The following is a 19,783-nucleotide window of genomic DNA, read 5'->3' on the forward strand; positions in this document are numbered from 1 at the left end:
AAACATGGTGTGTGAGGGGGATTCTCTGTTAAGAACCGTACTGTACCAGAGGTTAAGTTTGAGCAGGATAAGTTGAGAGCTGTCAGAGAAACAACACTATGTGGCCTTTCATCACACCATAAAATGTGAATGGGGAGCTTCAAATGTGTATAGAGGAGCATAATTACATCAAATGGATGAAAGATGAGAGCTGTCAACACTTTCCTGGCAGGGTGGAGAGACAGAGGAAGAGAGATGGGGGGAAGAGAGAGAGAGAGAGAGCATGAGGCAGAGAGAGTGATGACTGCCATGACTGGTGGAAAACTGAAATTAGATGCAACCTGGCCCGTCATCTGGATCTGGTAACCCAAGAGGGTAAAAATATTACATATATGTAGCAAAAGTTCATGGCAGTAATAACATCAAGTATAAATGAGTGCCAAAGCCACTGAAATATATGATTAACCAAACTTTTCTTTAAATGAAGTTTGCTATTTTAACATCAGAGGTCAGGTGAGAGCTTGTAGAAACAAGGGACTGATGATTCATTTTAACCTCAAGATTGTTAGACTATTTATTATATTACATTCATTTAGATGATGCTTTTATCCAAACCATCATATAATAAGTTTGTTCCACTTCAGTGTGAACAAAAGAATAGAAAAGAAAGAGTTAGAACTGAAACACAAATGCATGTGACAACTAATAATGTCATTTGGCATAGTATCAACGTGAGCTGCAGCCCTTTCAACTCCACAAATGCCTGGCTGCGCCTCAGTGTGGAGGTGGGGGGATGGTGATAATTCCTGGCACACACACACACACACACACACACACAAACACCCTTCCCAACCCCACAGCCAGGCAGGGGGCTTCAGCGGGTCGCTGACCCCAGGCATGAGGCCTGGTTTCTGGGATAGAAGGGTCGATAGGCCTGGCTGTGTGGGGCAGAGAGGGTCAATAAGGGCAAAAGGCATAAAAAATGTGATTTCATTTGCATTATTGTTGTATTTTACCTATTCTCTATGGGCACATTGACACACACATTGTTTCCTACTGTTTGGCAGTTTAATTTGTGTGGATTATTTGCAGGCTTCCACTTGAGACACTTCGCTTCAACATAGTACCTTTACGTACATTTAAATGCTCTGAATTTTTGCAAACATGTTTTGTTAATGCATGTATCCACCTATGTATAGTGGACATAGAACTGAGTATCTCTTTTTGCATTTTATATCATTTTATGCTTTGAAGCCTAATGTAAAATAAGAAATACACATTTTCATGTTTACAGTGAGTTTGTACATTGTAATAGATTGTCAATAGGGATCAGCTGTTTGTCTTCATTTTATTCTAGTTTTTATGTTCCATTTAACTTTCGGAAAGTCTGATCTAATATTTCTCTTGTCTCACAATTAGGAGTCTGAACAGCCACCCAAATATTTTACTTAAAATCATAAACAAACCTCTTTTTCTGTTGCCGCCTTTGTTGATGAATTTCCCCCTTTTTTGCCAATATTAATATCATACTTCCATTTATGCCAATGAAGCATATTGATCTGATTAGAGAGAGAGAGAGGGTGAGAGAGAGAGGCAGACTGGAGTGCGTAATGGGGAAGCATTGATTATGGCTGTTAACTCTGGCTCTTTGATGTGGATAATGCAGTCTCTCTCTTCCTGCCTCTGCACTGCCTTTACACTCTAAAACCCCCGGGCCTCAGAGGATATTGGGTTTACAGAGAGAGAGAGAGAGAGAGAGAGAGAGAGAGAGAGAGAGAGAGAGAGAAAGAGAGGGAGAGAGAGTATACGTCAGACTTGGTACATAAGCTTGAATGTGACAGTAAGAAGTTGTAGAGAGAGGGCAGAGCATGTGTTTGTTGTAAGAGATTATATTTGTGTGAGAAAGACATAAAGGTATAAAGAGAAACGTGTGTGTGCAATAAGAAGAGTTTTTGTTTGTGAGAGAAAATTTCATGGACAGTGAAAGTGGAGATTGTTCTTCCTAAGAACAACAACAGCATTAGTTTGTTATAGAGCATCCAAATCTGCAGAGAGAGGACGTCAGGCTGAATGAATGGGACGACAAAATGTTGGAAAAAAAAGAGCTTAAAGGATATTTGACTGAATATGAAAGTGAATGCTGCATTTTTCTGTATTAATTTGATATATAAAAAGGCTACGTTTAGGTACCAAGTTTGCCATGTCAACTTTATCAGGTCAAAGGTGATAAAATGTCAGTGTTTAAAACTTGTTTCTGCTCTCCAAGTGGACAAATAAGTGAATGCAGGTTGCACAACAATGCACATTCTTTAAGAAACAGAGAACATATTATAGTGTCATAAAAGTGGTAGTGTTCAGTGTCGCCAACATATTTAATTCATGAGGCCTACATAGAATGATGCATAATCAATTCAGTCAAGAAATGTGTCAGTGAGGAGAGAGGAAATGGTGAATGATTTTAGCAATATCATGAACTTAGACCCAATAACAGTTTCATAATAGACTGTATCAGCTCATGCTCTAGCCATTTTAGAAATACTCAAGATTAAAATATAAAATTATGCATGAACTTAAAAGAAGAAAAATAAAATGACGATATATCCAGTTAGATTAAAATAGACCAGTGGTTCCCAAGTGGTGTGCCAATGATACAGGCTCAGGTCAGAATTTTGTGACAACCATACACTATTAATGCAGTATGGCTCACAGCAGTATTGCCAAAATGAGTGTCTGCTACTGGCAGCAGTAGATCATCGTGTCCTAATACCTAAATGTAATAATTGCTATTTTAAACATGTGGTTAATGTTGTCAAAGGGTCGCAGGTTGGTTAGCTTTAGGCACAAAAAGAGTTAGATGGAGGCGCCTCTGACTGCAGTCTACATCACTTGCACCTGCTGAAACAACCCATAATGACCCATATGAGCCTTTGGTTACATATCGCAGTTTGCGGACCATTCTAGGAATAATGCGTCATTATACATGCATGTACGGTTTGCAGTTTCATTGAATTTAGGCTACAAAACCACTGATCTAGGTTTAAAATGTTTCCTAGTAAGGTGTTATAAAGATCAGTTTAAACAGTAAATAAATGTATTTAAATGCTGGATGTGAAGTAGTTACGAGGGCGACGTGACTACTGTAAGTGACAAAGATGCGTAAAACCGTGAGGTACGGAAGTTCCGTGATGTTTAAACCACACCGTTTACGTTTGTTTTCACATGGGACACGAACCCCATTCTGCTGGGTGAAAGTCAAGGGTCTGCATGCCCCCCGAACCTCCCTAGCTTACTACTTTACCCACTGTACCTTGAGATTTTGGCTTGCACTTTGGTGTGCCTTGGGCACAAAAAGTTTGAAAACCACTGAAATAGACAAAGGGCAGAAATCAATAAGATTTTTAAAAACACAATGTTAAGAAAGAAATTTAACTGAAGTTACTGAAGTTGTTGTTTCGTAATATATGACGAGAGTCTCTTTTAATTCATCGAATCCATTAATGTTTAACATTACCGAATTTGTGCAGTGCAAAATGGCAAAGTTACTTATACATTTAGCTTACTGTATTACTTCTTTTATAGTTTACTCCCTAAAAAAAGTCTGTCCTCTGTGAAGAAGATACAAAAAGGATATCGGCAGCTCCACTTTTTTGGATTTTTCTATAAAACATGAAAATCCCATGTTGTCTTTTTCAAGATCTGAAATTAGATTGCTCACTTTGCTCAGCATCCAATATCCAGTATAGCAGCTTTTTATTGATAGCCTGATGACGACAATTAGTCTGCATGTAATCTGTTACTTCCCGGCCTGGTTGTTTGTCAGGACAGTCGTGACTGTTTGCAGTGATGGTTTGTGCTTTCTCTGTGGCCATGTGGGCTTCGAGAACAGTGACTGAAGTGAAATGGTTGACAAACGTCCAACTGAGCCAAGCCCTACAGAGCTGCGATGACCTCATTCTCTGTCTCTCTGCTCCATCAGCTCCGCACACTGACCCCAGAGTGAGACGTGAGCTGCTGAGGGGAGCTGGCTCCCTCTGCTGAACACACTTAGAATTACAACATTATTCAGGGTCACGTACAGTAGAGTGATGCAGTGGTGATGTACGAGTCTCCATGCTTTTCACAAACGTATGGACACTTAAGGATAAATATACTTTAGTTTATACTCTACCTCCACCTGAGGGGGAGCAGAAACACACAACTGATGTCACCTGTGAATTTGTTAGAAAACAGTCCCCCGACCAAGGAACATTTTCAATATTTTGGAGTCTCTCAAACTCCTCTCATCAGCTAGTTAGTCACAGTAGCAGACAGACTGAAGACAGCTGCTCAAAACAAGGTTGATGAGAGCTCTGAGAGTGAACCAAAATGTTTAAGTTACAGCCAGATAGCTAAATAATAAAGTTCTGCAGGAAATACGTATTTTTGTAGACTAAGCAAGAAGTAAGCACCACCCTGGTTTCGATGACAAAAAAAAAGGGATTTTTCCATTGGATTTTGGATTATTGCAGGAAATAAGCTGTATAGCAAACAAAAGTTTATGATACTCAAGTTTTGTTCAGCCTTAAAATCTTCAAAAATCAACACCACCTTTTCTGATTTTTTTAAAGCATAAATCTGATCCCCTGTAATCGTAAGATCACATTAGGTTATAAACAAACTGAAGGATGCGAAGAAACCTGGAAAAAATACAAATAAAAAAACACTGACTTTGAAACTAGGGACCCAGATGTGCAATGCTGACTCATTTCCTGTGTAGTATTTCTTTTGTCATTTGGGCAAAATGACCCTTTCACATGACTGTATTGATTGTATGATTGTGTCAGTCGTGCAGTTAACAGTTCAGTCAAACACAAAACAAGTGCACCTTAACATAGATACATTACTGATTTTAATCACAATCTATCACAACTCAAACATTTGTCATTGGAGAGGACTGAGGTAGTGTACCCAGGCTACCAGTCCAAATCCTCTTAAACAGGAAAATAACGAAAACTGTTATACGAAAATATATTTAAACGCATCTATTTGCAGATTAGCTATAACCAGTTAATTTAGTTCCGCATAAAATTTATTCTCAGCTGGCAAAGAAAGGCAGGATTGGTCTCCTCAGAGGGCAACGATTGGTCCCATGTTGCCGAAAGTGTTTGAAAATGACATCATAACATTAGCTTGCTAACAAGCTGATGTTACACAGTGAGGCACTTGAGGTCCCATGATATTCAAGACATTTTTAAAGGCTTCAGAAATTCAGCTCTGTGTCCACTGGGCAGCTCTTCTCTATCAGTAGTGTTAATCACAGGGGGAATGTGGCGCAGTATGGCCAAAACCTGGGCATACTAGTTACATAAGATGTTTTAAAACACTCCAGCAGGTAGGAACTGGTGCTGCAGCCTGTAGAACCACTTAAGATACAGGCATATGAAAAGGTATCTGATGCAAGAGGCTTTCGTACATATTGAAAGTTGAGGTTCCAAGAGCGAGACAAGTGAGCAATACAAATGCTTCAGAAAACGTGTGTGTTCATGATTTCCACCACACGTTGTACCTGTTTGTCTGTATAAGTTACATCTGTGAATCTCTTTTATTAATACATGTCCTGTACATATAAAGCTTTTATACATATATAATGTGCACAAAGCTTGTTTGGGAGACAAACCAAACAAGTGAAAGCATCTACGTGTGCATGGCCTGTTTTCACTCCCACCTTGTCAGATACTGGCGTTTGGTCAGTGACACTTTGGGTCAGATGTTTATTAAGATCAGGCCTAACATTAGGGAGATTGTGTTGGTGTGCAGTGCAGTCTCGAGTTTAAGAGGAGGCTTTGGTGACGGAGCAGCAACAATAAATAATCAGCCTCAGTGTAAAGTCAGCTAGTTTCAGTGTTTAGCTTTCTGTAAACTTCCTGCCCAGAAGTGCTATCAAGCTGACGAGCTCAAGATGAGCAGCCAGTGGACACGGAGCTGTCAACATGCTTCTTTATGTAAAAAGCCTGATAGAGACAACCAGGAAAACACAGACAGAAATACTCAAACAGTTAACATTATATTGTGCTTTAAAAATTTTCTTCCACCATCATAAACCCCATAAAATCATGCTCCAGTTGCATGCATCACACCCATGGGAGTCCATTTCTCTCATGGATGTGAGACATCACGCAGCCCCACCCAGATCCCACTGTCATACACGAACACATCAAGGTTACATGTGAACAGCACATAACCATGCACCTTCGAGTCTAACAAGACACACCAACTTCAAAATAAAATGCTTTTTAAGACAATTAAACAGTGGACAGATAAAAACTACCATTTAGCACAAAACAAAAGCAAAGCAAACTACCCGATCCAAACATTTTTTAAATGTTCGTTAAAGCTAAAATGGCAGGAGGGCTGCTCTACAGTCACACCGGATAAAACATTCACATAGCATGCCCATCTTACAACACACATATATATATATATTTACTATATAAATATTTACATGCAAAGTAGCAGTCATGGTAAAACATCCACTTCCTCATCCTCTTGTCTAACATGGCTGTGGTGGCTTTAAGGAAGATCTCATGCTACAAGTTGAATGGTGCCAGGCTGATCTAAAGACAACTGGAAGCTGAGACGGCGTTCCTTTGGTAACTTAGGCAGCTTGTGGTTCCACATCAGAACATTGTCTTCCATTCAGTGAGCCTTTTCTCAGTGAACCACTTTACTGAGAAAATGCATGAATTTATGAAAATCTATCACTTAACTTTAACATATATACTTAGACTTGCAGTAAGGGTAGTGAACCTTAGTTATTCGAATCAACCACACGTCGATAGGATCGTGTATCAAGAATTGGAACTACTATTGTAGGTTGGTTGATTTGCTGTTGTCCGACCAAATTCTCATGGGTTGCACCGTCAATGTGCCATGTGTCCCCAGCCACTAGCAGCTGGGAGCACCATGGAGGCAGCTTTGGTTGTAGATTGTTACACTGCTGGCGTGTGTAGTGTAAATACGCTACGTGGTGCTCCCATTGCAAATAATTCATTTTTTGCATGGCCTAGTATCCATCAACAGCACACTCAAAAATATACCATATAGTCACGATTTCTCTGAATTCATTTCAATTGAATTCAGTTCAATTCAATCAAAGATCGATTGAATTGAGCTTTCAGTTTCAATTATCGAAATCAAAAGCATGAGTGGTGAAATCGAAAGTCTGACTATATGGTGTTTATGTCGTACAGTCCAGAAAAATCTGGTGTCCCACTTGATACCATAAGAAAGAATTTGAAAATATGAATGACAGATGTCAAAGTCTTTAGGAAGTTTGAAAGAATCATGATACTTCTAATATTTACATGCATAAGTATACTTTGTTTTGTCACGTTTATACAGTAGTATGTGTGGTACATGCATACTAAAAACCTGTTGAATGTGGATTTAGGACAGCAAATCTTCGTTTGGAAGCTATCTTTCATCCAATCTTTGGGAGATCCCCCTTTAAATTTAAAAGGAAGACAACATCCATGTGGAGCTGAACGCAGCCTAACTGTAATTTATAAGCTACCCAGTAGGGATGGGACAAATAATCGATACAGTAATATATCACAATACAATCTCCTGTGATACTGAGACGGAGCTGCAACTTATATTACTTAAGAATGTTTTACTGTGCTAGTTTGTGACATCATTTGTCACAGTTCAATTCTGTTAAATCTCCTCATCATGCAGGCACAAATACAGGAATAACTATACTTAAATATAGTCCACCATTTTTCTTGAGTTGCATACTTTGTAATGTATCACAGATGACTGTCTTGCACTATATCACAGAATCACATGTTTAGTGATTCTATTGCAGGCAGTGTATCATATTTTCCCAACCCTACGGCAGAGTGCTCATAATTGATTTACCTGGTGAAAAAAGTAAACATTATTCATTGAAACATTGTATGCCATGTTTCAGTGTTAATGGACAGAGTCAGATCAAGAGATTACAATTTAAATTTAGAAGTGAGAAGGTAAGAACAGCATGGACTATTATTTTAAAAACAACCTCATACACATTTTTATTTTATTATTTTACTGTGGTATGGAGATCAGCCAATCAATAGACAATGTTGTATATGTTAATTATGATCTGACATTTGTTAAAATATTTTCAACGTTAAACCTTGATGTAATCAAGCAGAATTAAGTTATAAAATTAGAAAAGAAGAGGAAGTATTCGTTCATGCCGAACAATAAATCATCTCAGGTCCAATTTTGAACTAAATTGTTCTGTTCAAATCTCGCCCAGTTCCCAGTTGTCAGGGTTGTATCATTGCTGCCACCTTAATACATTGCACATATCATACTCTTAAAAGATTTGATTTGTGATTGATTTGATTCTTTTTCATAAAAAGCCCAAATAAAAACGGTCACCAGCCCAATTTGGCCAAACCAAAGATTTGAACCAATCATCCCAAATTTAGGAGGGGGACAGGGGGACTTCAACCACCACCAACCCTGGGAGCCCTGAGGATGAGGGGGGGGAAGGGGGGCAATGAGATTGGGACATGCGGGGTGGGAGGGGGGGTGACGTCTGGGTCTTCTTGTCGTTCAATCATTCCTGTCGGAGAGAAGCAGTGTGGCTTTAAGGGGTTGTAATGATTTCCTGTTTCGAAATAAACAAAACACAGGTGGTTGTTACATATCGGAAACTCCACAGTCAGCTTTAGAAAGAAAGGAATAAAGGTGTCTGGATGTTAGACAGAACAACAGGCAGTCTTTTTTCCATTTGGACAACAAGCGATGATAACATCCCTTGGAAATCAAAAATGACCTGAGAGGTTCCAGACTATTTGCAAAGTAGTCTGGCGATGTCAGACTACAGGACCCTAAAGACTGCAGCAGAACTGTCTGCAGCAGCATGTTTTTACCACAAGGTGGCGACAGGTACCAGATGATTAGCAAATAGTTGTCCATTACTTACCAGTAAAAATATATATTTTACAGCCCTATTAAAAAATAGGAGACACTTATACTAATATCTCATATCACATCAGCATATAAAGGTTTTTTTGGATGACACAAAACAACAAGACCATGTCAAACATTTGTATTCGGACATTTCGGCCACATTTGGATTCATATTTTGTTGGTTTTCAGACATTCGTGTAAAGAAATAAAAACAGTGGTTATTGCGGTATTTTAAGGTTGACCAAGGTTACTCTACACTGTGAAAACATTAAACTCTATTTATCCTAGTCAAATCATTTACATCTTCATGCAGAGACATGCAGGAGTTTCCAAACAGTTGCAGCAGCAGGTTTGTGTGTGCAGTGAGTAAATGTGGCCACTCCTTTATGTGAATAGGAATACAATACCATTCTAAACATAACTTAATTTCAACTCAAACCAACATGTTAAACACTGTACATGCTGGTACTCCTAATCCTTTTTCTCCTTCCTCTTATATAAGTTTGTGTTAGCCTTGAGCTCCAAATGCAGTGTTAGAAATCCCTTTGGAAAAAAAAGGTGCAATTTAAACAATTATAATAATTTTCTCTATAAATATATATAAATAAGCACTCTTTGAGGTTTACTGTAAACGTACTAAATTAGTATATTGTATGTAGTGCTAGAAACCCCTGATGCTCACCCTCTCTCTGACCCCTGGGCCCCACCCTTTATTATGTTGAATGTGGTGCAACTTGGTGACGGTCGGCAGTTTTACCAGTCGGCAGAGACAGTATTTAACACAGTACTTCAATGCCAGCAGGTTTCTCGGTGTCATTCTACCCAGCATCATAATTACAAGCACAAACTTCTCTCATACAGCAGCAGAGCTGAATGTCTGTTTTATTGGAGACTTCCCTTTGTTCTGACGGCCCAAAAGTCCTGAAAGTTTCCTATTGGACAAAAGCCCACTTCTCCGATAGTCCAACGGAAGTTGTTTGAGTCCGGTAACTATTGGCCTTCCTACTCTCAAGACTCTGTTAACATATTGCTCAATTTAGGAGATGTTACTGCGGTTAATGAAAAGTTAGGTTTAACCCACTTGGTTAGAGAGAGAGAGGTAAGAGAAAGATCATTATTTGGGTTAGAATAATTACTCATTGGGCTTTTGGACCTTCTCATGAGATTTTGGTCCAATGGAAAATATGTGTTACTAATCGAATGTTGGAACAATAGCGTGGCACAGTTTTATCACACCAAACATTATTAATACAGAACATTTTACCATGCAGTATGTTGAGGAATAGTAGGTTGGAAATATTGTTCTGTTTGGTTTTCTCCTTTAAAAATATACTCCCTGCTTCTCCCCCTCTCTGATGTTTTTACCTGTTTGATCATCTCTCCCGTTCTCTCAATGACGATGGTCTTGGCTTCTTTGACGGGCGAGGTGACCTGGTAGTCATCACTCAGCAGACCAAGGATGGGGTACTGGTTTCTGTACCTACACACACACACACACACACACACACACACACACACACACACGGAGATATGTTCAGTTCAGGCTTGAACACTCAGAATTTTGTTGGAAAGTTTTAACACTGCAGTGTAAGTTAAAAATAAACATTTTTTTAACCTTGCAGTGTAGTAGTGCGACAACGAATGATTATTTTGATCATTGATTATCTGCTGATTATTACCTCGATTGATAATTTGGTCTTAGATCAAAAACTACATCGACATGTCCATTTCATTTTTACAAGTCCAAATTAACCTCCATAAACTGTTTCTTTTGTTCAACAGACAGTCCAAAACCATTCAAAACATATTTATTTAGCTATCATGGAAGACGGTCAAACAGCTGATTTTATACATTTGAAAAGCATGAACCATAAAAATAGCATTTTCTGCATGAAAAATGACCCAAACAATTAATTTATTGCGTAAATAGTTATATTTTCTGTCATTTCAGCATTGTGTCAAAAAGTAAGCTAACCTAGTGTGCTATCTCAGACAGTGTGATGTGATGCTGTACCTTTTGGTGATGATGGTCTTGGTGACTTGGTTCTTGGAGCTTTCGTTCCTCTCCTGCATCAGCTTCCTGATCTCCTGAGGTAGAGAACAGGTCAAAGGTCAGCAGACAATCTTTAATCTTGCGTCTTTTTAGTTTGCTTCTGTTTTTGACGGTTTTTGTGGTCACTTTGTTTATTTGCAAAGTAACTTCAAAACTGGCTGTGTTTTCGTAGGAAACTATGAAACAGGAATGTCATGCCAGCAACCTGCAGTGACAAAAGCTGGCTTCAGTTGGTGCTGCACAAAAACAGAATAGGCAAGAATGCAGTCAGACCTGAAAGGTGAAAACGAATCAATGAAATAAAGAAACGAAACAGCTCACAAACCTGGAGGGTGAGGGTGTGTGTGCGTATGTATGTGTGCGTGTGTGTGTGTTTCTGTGTAAACAGATCATATTTCCAAACTTGGCTTGGTTTTCATGATTTATACACGTGATTCCAGTTAAGTCTTAAACTTTACTTCTGCATGACTGGACAAACACACATTCCTTCTGATCACAGGGAAGCACCTGTGGTTTTAAAGTTATTACTTGGAAGATAAAACTGGTTTGTGATTCAACTTGGGTGTTATTTTCAGTTAAGTCCGTTAAGGTCTTCTGTCTAGGAACTCAGTCAGATGATCTGATCATAAAAAAATTCGAAAATATGACGCAAGTTATAATACAGGAATTAACAGTGTTGGTGTGTTATGCTGCAGACCTCCTCCTGTCGGGTGATGGTGGTCTGTCGCTGCTCCAACATGGCGAGCAGCTCTGAGATTTTCAGCTGGAGACTCTTGTCTGAGCTCGTCTTCGTGGTGGTGCTCTCCGTCCGGATAGTTGTTATCTGGCTCTGGAGGAAACAGAGAGAAGAGGCACAAATGAGTAAAAAGAGCCTTAGAAGATATGTAATTAAGATCTGTTGTGTGTGATTTAAGATTTGTCTTCTCTGAGGATTTAACTGAATCTTTGTCTTTTAGCCTTCTGAGCTCAGTGTATTAGCAAACTTACTGTTGTACTGTTGCAGTTGTTTGACGATACTTTAGTATTGCACAAATCAAATGTTTACCTCATGATGACGCTTGATACATTTCCCAAAAGCACATTTCAGTACATCTTGAGATATTATTGTCTCAACCAAAAACCTTGGTAATCCATGCAATAGTCTTGTTTCATTCTCACCCGCAGCCTCTGTATCTCCTGGTCTTTTTCTGCTCTCATGGAGTTGAGCTGGTCTTTGTACTGACGTGACAACTCCTCTGTCTTGATATGCAGGGCGTTGCTGTTGCTGTTGCCTTGGCCTTCCAGCTGCAGGACAGATGGACAAAATCAACATCCTTGTTCCAAAGTTAGCATCGCCTACATCATCATAACTGAAGACTTTAAAACACCAGACCCCTTTGGCAAAAACAGTAATTTTACCTTGCAACACACAGGAGTTACTGGTCTAGTGCTGCCTCGACTGGTTAGTTTGTTTGTATTGCGTGACTTTGATGAATCCAAACTAAACTTTTAAAACAGCAAAATCACACAATCGAGGCAGCAGTAGACCAGCAACTACAATACTTCAGTACCCCATCAGAAAGGGCTGTCTGACAGCAAGTTAAAGCAGTGAAAATATTAGCTAAATATAACATACACTATGTGGATATGGATTTTATGTTTAGCTGCTGCCCCCTTTCACAGCACTGCATTGGTTAGCTTTCGTGACAGTACTCCTGCCTGCTTATACAAACATAGTTTGCAATTTTTAAGGTGGGGTTGTATGAGGTATTTCTCCATAGTGAAACATATCTCCTTTTCTCAACACCCTTCCTGCACATGCTTGCACCTGTACACTTATTAATGTACACTTATCTTTTCTGATAATTGATTTACGAACATGAAAACCATTATCTAGTAATCATTTTTATTTTGTAATAATTTCTTTGGAATCCAGATTAATTTATTTATGTCACTCACAAAGAAAAAAAGCTGGCTTGTAAATTGAAATGTAACCGCAGACACTGATCAAAAGGCTAAACGGTTTTAACTGCAGGCTACCTGCACCCTGTTTCCAAACACACAATCAACATAGTTTAATTATGCAAGTTTTTATCTCTGTTCGAACGGGAGTCCTTCCAACTGCATTATTAGGCGTCAAGCACCCAAGGAACTTCAAAACAGCTTAATGTTCCAGAAAGCCTCATTTCCTTCACCAAATTACTTACAAACACGTAAAATAATCATCAAAACACAACTCTTACTATTGTGAAACATTAAAACGATTACAAGAAGACTAAAGATGGAGCCATTCATAGCCATTGCCAGAGCAGTACCATGTTATGTGTTATGTATGAATGCAAAAACCTGTTGGTTATTATGCGGTCCACTCTACACTCATCGCATCACTACTGGCCAATGGTGGCATTTCATCACCTGCCGCTGTGCTCCTCCCAGAACTCCTGCTCTTCTCTGTCTCTCTCCCCCTCTCAACCCTTCCTCTCTATCCTCCCTCCCTCTCCCCCTTCAACCTCTATCTACTCTATTCTACTCAGTTGATCTGTCCTGTACAACGACATCTATTGCATGTCTGTCCGTCCTGGGAGATGGATCCGTCCTCTGTCGCTCTCCCTGAGGTTTCTTCTTCTTTTTCCTCTGTTAAAAGGGTTTTTGAGGAGTTTTTCCCTGGCCGATGTGAGGGTCTGAGGACAGAGGGTGTCGTACCATGTACAGTCTGTGAAGCCCTTTGAGGCAAATCTGTGATTCGTGATTTTGGGCTATATAAATAAAATTTACTTGACTTGATAAGTGAACTCTTTACCAGTTACATTTAGAACATGATTAACTTGATCTCAATTGATAACTGCTGAGCAGACAGGGAGGGTGAGAAGAGCGAGTGGTGTGTCACCTTATGTCGGAGCATCTCGTTCTCTTTCTCCAGCACTCTCATCCTCCCCTCCATCTCTTTGAGCTTGAAGTCGCGGCTTGAGTCGCTGGTCCGGGTGGTCATGAGCTGGCTCTCCAGGGTACGCTGGGAGCTGATGGTTTCCTTCAGAGACGTCTGGAGAGGGACAACACATGCAGTGAGACGATCAGATACGAAACAAACATAATTTAGACACAATTTTATTGTGCAATAAGGGATTACCAACTCGCTCTAAATAAAGTGGTTCAAATAATCTGGTTAAACTGTGACTATTCCCGTCTCCTTTTCATTGTGGTTTTGTTTGTACTCTGCATTGTAGACAATTGTATCATAACTTATCATTACTTAATTAAAAATACATTTAAATTTGAGTACAATTATGTAGTTAATAATAAACCCTAAACATATACTCTTACAGTTATCTGCATATACATGCACCTTTTAATTAGATACAATGGATGTGTGTTTAGATGATTACTTTTCAGTTTGGTCTATTTACTGAGAAAACAGAACAGCACCAATAACCTGATCGTTAACTTTACAGTACACACACGTACACACACACGTACGTACACACACACGTACGTACACACACACACGTACGTACACACACACGTACGTACACACACACGTACGTACACACACACACACACACAGTACCTGGAGCTGTCTGTTGTTTTCTCTGACGGCATCCAGGAGGCAGTCATACTGCTTAGCCTGGTCTGCTTTGAAACTCAGATCTCTCTCCAAGGCTTCCTTCTCCCCTTCCAGACGCTGTGAGCACAGACAGTCAGACAGACAGTCATATCTTCATATGCAAATATTTTTTTCATTTTTATAAGTGGATCAAACGCATGCCCATTCCTCTCTGATATTTCCTCATACTTGGTGGTGGAGATGGATAAACCTTACACATTTGCATTTTGTTTGTTTAAGCTGGCAATTCTTTCCGTTCAATAACCTGTTATTATCTGACACCTGACCTGTAATCTAAAGCATTTAGTTAGTTCACATGATTGTGGTGAGCTCATAAAATATGCAATGCAGACTGTGGGGACATACCATTCTTACACAACCTGCTGTGAAGACATTTTCTTTATGAAACAAACCACCTGACCCATGTTGTATGTGGATGCTTTTATTCAAATACAGTTTAGTATTAATTATAGACATAAGGGCCTGGGGGGATTGTGTCAATTGTCCATGTCTTTATTCAAAATGTAATTGTATTCTTCAGTAACTTAATCAACAACTCAGGGCTTCCAATATTTTATATTTGAGTTGTATACATTGAAAAGTGAACTTTGGCAGCTAGTTTTGGATGATCTGATTAGTATGCAGCTTGACAATGATGTGTTTGTTTATTTTATACTTTCACTATGGAGACTAACTGGATGATCTGGCTTCTTTTTGTATGAGAAAACAAAACAAAACACGAAACTAGACTCTCAGCCACAAAGAAATGTGGCGGGAGTTCTTACCCGCAGGTCCTCTGACATTTGAAGGAGCTCCTCTCTCAGGCTGCTGAAGGTGGACAGAAGAAGACGCATGCTCTTATCTGCAGTGAGACGAGTCTGATAGAGAAACACACACAGAAACATGAACATACCAGGGATGTCATTGAAATGCAAATAAGTAGAGACAGTAGAGATCAACAAATGTTATCATCACAGTATGTCATATTTTGGTCAATGGGAAGTGTGATATAGATACAAAAAATGTGTTGTTTTGTTTCATTTTATTTATTTATTTATTTATTGCCGTGAAGATCAAAACTTCTCACTCACCTGCAGCAGGTAGCGGATTTGTTGTTTTGTTAGTTCAGTGGCTCCTTTGGGAAGCAAAGCCTCCACCTCCTCTTTCTCTACCTGAACACACACACACACACACACAGATACAATAGAAACAAATTAATAGTGCCACCCTTAGGAAAATAAAGGAAATCCTTACTTTTAAATGTTTCCGCAGATTTGTTATAATTACTTTTAATTTCTTTTTTAAATTACAAAAGAAAAAGAAAATGCAGTAGGAAATTTTCAATCTCTCCAGTGTGCAGATAAACAGAGGATAATTAAACAACTAAACAGCAATTATTATTAAATGCAGTTAGTTTAATATTTTATATAATTCATCCTGATAAACAGACCACTGATTTGATTTTTTTTTAAATTTCAGGCTCTTAAACAACTTTGACCACAAGTGTTGTGTCTACTGAGCTCAGTTCAGATTAATTTATCAGATGTGTGTGATGCAGGTTTGCCTCTCACCTTATAGTCATTGCTGGGATCCAGCTGGTGTTTCCTGCAACACACAGAGAGGAAAAACAAACAATGAGGATGACAGCATCAATGAAGAAAACTGAGTGTGTGAGAGAGAGATAGCGGGGAAGAAGGGGAGCACGGGTGTGTGTTTGCAGGAAGACGCAACTGATTTTTTCTCAAAGTGACTCATAAAGATTGAGCTGCTGCTGCCTTACACACACACACACACACACACATTCCTCTGTCTGTGTATTAAACCCTGTTGACTAAAAATGTAAGAGGTTGATATTGATTTCAACCTACAACCCAGCACCTGACTGTAAATCAATACAACAGCTACACATGTATACTAGTACAGCCGTCTGTGCCCAGTGATTTGGAGCCTCACGTGTCACAGGAGGCTGACGGAGAGGTGAAAAGTTGGAGGAGGATTAAGGTTTAATCTCTCATTGACACACACACATTTTAAAATGACACCACATGAATCAACTGGGTGGTAACCTGGTGGAGAAACCTCACAAACAGTCGCTCTGAGCTGTCTCTCCCTCTGATTGGCTGCATCGGACCACCTGACCTTCAGATCACGTATACTCCCTTTTTTCTCACCCAGGTTTTCCTGCAACTAAACACCTTATTTAGGACTTTCAGATGATGTAACCAGTGTCAACAGTAACTGGAAAGACTAATGAATTTAACTGCACTATAGGGTGATTAACTGAAGAAATGACGAGGGAAAAGATGCCTTTGACCTGTTTGTGCATGCTGCTCTTGATACTGATCCAAGCCGCCAAACCCAGCGTCTAACTCCTTGACAATATCCCACGTCTGTTGTCAAGAAATAACTAACATACTTTATATTGCTGTGAATGATGTCATCACATAAAAGTCTGTTATCCAGTGTTATCTGACATGCCTGGTCAGGAAAGCAGTTTGTAGAAGGAGTGGTTAAGTAATGATTAAGAGAGTAATTAGATGTGCTAGTTTATTAGGTACATGGCAGATGAGTGTCTGCATATGCACAGAAAATACAAATGATACATAATACAATGTACAATCATTTAATAAGTGTTTCTAAAAGTCAAAAATGTAGTTTTGTAGTCTTACCATTTTGTGGATTTATGTTTTTATATTCTCTCTAATTGTGCTGTGTCCTTTCATTAAAATGCCGTTATAAATCAGGTGCAAAAGTCAGATTTTTAGCAACTGCATTCTATGTCGAACCAAATAACTATATTAATAGATTATAATAATTATAATTTGACAATATTTTGTAGATGACTATTGGTGCTTGTAAACAGTATCTATTCATGATTCATGATCATGAAATATTTTGGAAACACAGTTACGTCCCAAAAAAAATGTCCGATGTCTGCAATTTTGCACAGCATTATGATCACACACAATATCTCCAGTTATCTCAAGATATCTACCCTATTTTATTTACCAGCTTTGCAGCCATCTTGATTAATCTTTTTTATCATTGTTTAACAGTAAATCACTTTGTTCTGTTTACTGTCTGTGACAAAAAGAAATGCTGCACACTAAACTGTTTCCCTGTGGTGTTTAACTTCCTACTTCCTAAAAGTACCAAGCAAGCAAAAGAACTATTAAATAATCATATCTGAATGTTAATGTATCCAGCCCTATGAACAGAATCACGCATATGTCTGTAAACTTGACTGTGTAACACAGACTTTAGTGGAAATGTCAGAATGTGTTATACTCTGGGACTTAAGCCTCAGTTTGCCATTGTTCTCTGGTGTTGTCCCCTCCCTCGTCTGTCTTCTATTGTTGTGTGTGTGTGTGTGTGTGTGTGTGTGTGTGTGTGTGTGTAGGCGTGGCCTCTCTCCCGCTCTCTGCTCATCAGCTCCTCCCTGCTGACACACCTGCCTCTCATCTACTCATCAGCTGCAGTATAAGAACCCGAGGTTTTCACTCACTCTTCTTTAGATTGTTGTACCAACCATAGTGGTATTTAATCGGTCACATTTTCAGTGTTTCTTGTAATGGCTTTTTCTAGACTTCTCGTGTTGCCTGCCTGCTAATACCTTTTCCCTTACCGTCACCTGCCCACCTGCACCACCATAGTAGCCCTTTCAGATTTCCTTTCACCCCCACCTGCCTTCAACTGCAAGATTACTAATAAACTGTTTCAACCTTTCTCCATGCCTCCTATGTCTGTAAGAATACCTTGCATGATCTCCATATATGTCCATACATGATGTCCTTTTATTTAATTTTGCGTGAGCTTAAGCATCATTTATCAAGTTTGTTTGTTTTTTTGTTTTTCTGTGTACAGTGCCTTGGAAAGAAATTAATTCACAGAAATTCACATGCACTTACTTTCCACGGATCTTGGACACATGCTCGGAGATGCAGGAGTGGATGTCACAATTCTTTCTGTAGACATCAGCCAGCAGCTCTCCAAAATAACGCGTGTCCATCTTTGTTGGCTGGGGCACTTCTCTTAGTTCAGTCGTCACCTCCGTCCTGGAGATCTTCTCTATCACCGGTAGCGGCTTCTGTTGTATGATGTTGACGATCTCCACCTCTTCAACCTCAACTGTCTCCTCCTCTTCTTCTTCTTCCTCCTCTTCTTCTTCTTCCTCCTCTTCTTCTTCCTCCTAGAGGAACAGGGCAGAAACAGACATGTTTATCTATTGTGTCTGAATGACACAAATCCAGACTATTTCTCAATTCATTTTTTGATCCTTCTTCACTGTATTTACAGAATGTTTCAGTCCGTGCACATGCATTACTAACTGCTATGAAATCCACAATACTTTATTTAATTGTTGCTGAATAAAAAATAAATGGAACTAAGAAAATGAGACATAAAAAAGGCAGAGAAGACACCAGTGACAAAGGTCACAGGCTTGATGGTGACATATTAACAGATTAGGTCATACTAACATAACGGGGCACCAGGAAGTTAACACTTCACCTGGTGATCAACACTATGTTGGATGTCTAACTAGCACGTGAACTGAGCAGCCTCTTCTGACAAAAACATAACATAATTAGCAGGTTTAAACATTAGGAAATGCTGGTGTTAGGATTGCTTAATTTCCGGAAGTCATGTTTCAAAATCACTGGAAAAATGATAACTGCCCTTCAAACTTTTTAAGTATCCTAATAATGAAGCCCAATAGTCACCTGTGTTTGTAGCCTGGTTGTGCTTTAAAGGCCAACATATATGCTTGAGTGCAATAACACTTCTTCCCCAGCAATGTCTGCATACTTTTGGTCATATAGTGTGCCTGAGGCCTATATAGGCCAGAGAACTGGAGAATATTGAATGGATGTGGTGCCGGTTTCCAGATGTTTGTCTGTTTAAAATGGTTATGTGAGGAGGAAGAAGTAGACACAAAACAAGAGACATTGTCATGAATGTTAAAGGGTAATGCTAAAAATGTCAGAATTAATAATTATGTTGTGGAATATATTTGTTTGAAATATGTTTTACTTTAAGGGCAATATCAAAGCAAGAAAAAAAATCAAGGACTTGGCCAAAATGCTTGAATAAGAACTATTTATTGTTTATGTTTATGATTAGGCTACTTTGCAATGTAGCTAAATAAAAAAATGAAAATCTAGTGCTGCGTTGTGTCAACATAATAATAATAATAATAATAATAATAATAGAAAAACAGCTTGGGG

At 39.0% G+C, this 19,783-nt stretch overlaps 1 protein-coding gene across 2 annotated transcripts in view; it reads right to left on the bottom strand.

Moving 5' to 3' along the window:
* Positions 1-4,849: 4,849 nt before the first annotated feature.
* pof1b (POF1B actin binding protein) overlaps positions 4,850-19,783 on the bottom strand; it is a 31,684-nt gene continuing 16,750 nt past the window's right edge. Inside the window, exons 3-13 of one of the 2 annotated variants that reach the window (XM_059352191.1) lie at positions 18,467-18,747; positions 16,130-16,163; positions 15,650-15,730; positions 15,344-15,436; positions 14,523-14,636; positions 13,845-13,997; positions 12,137-12,262; positions 11,676-11,807; positions 10,940-11,013; positions 10,291-10,405; positions 4,850-8,620 (exon numbers count right to left, since the gene is read on the bottom strand). In XM_059352191.1, coding sequence (XP_059208174.1) covers positions 8,600-8,620; positions 10,291-10,405; positions 10,940-11,013; positions 11,676-11,807; positions 12,137-12,262; positions 13,845-13,997; positions 14,523-14,636; positions 15,344-15,436; positions 15,650-15,730; positions 16,130-16,163; positions 18,467-18,747 — 1,224 coding nt within the window. In that variant the 3' untranslated portion in view covers positions 4,850-8,599. The remainder of the gene's footprint in view (positions 8,621-10,290; positions 10,406-10,939; positions 11,014-11,675; positions 11,808-12,136; positions 12,263-13,844; positions 13,998-14,522; positions 14,637-15,343; positions 15,437-15,649; positions 15,731-16,129; positions 16,164-18,466; positions 18,748-19,783) is intronic. The other variant, XM_059352192.1, reaches the window with a different exon arrangement.

Source organism: Centropristis striata, chromosome 15, assembly GCF_030273125.1.
Source record: "Centropristis striata isolate RG_2023a ecotype Rhode Island chromosome 15, C.striata_1.0, whole genome shotgun sequence".
NCBI classification, from domain to species: Eukaryota; Metazoa; Chordata; class Actinopteri; order Perciformes; family Serranidae; genus Centropristis; species Centropristis striata.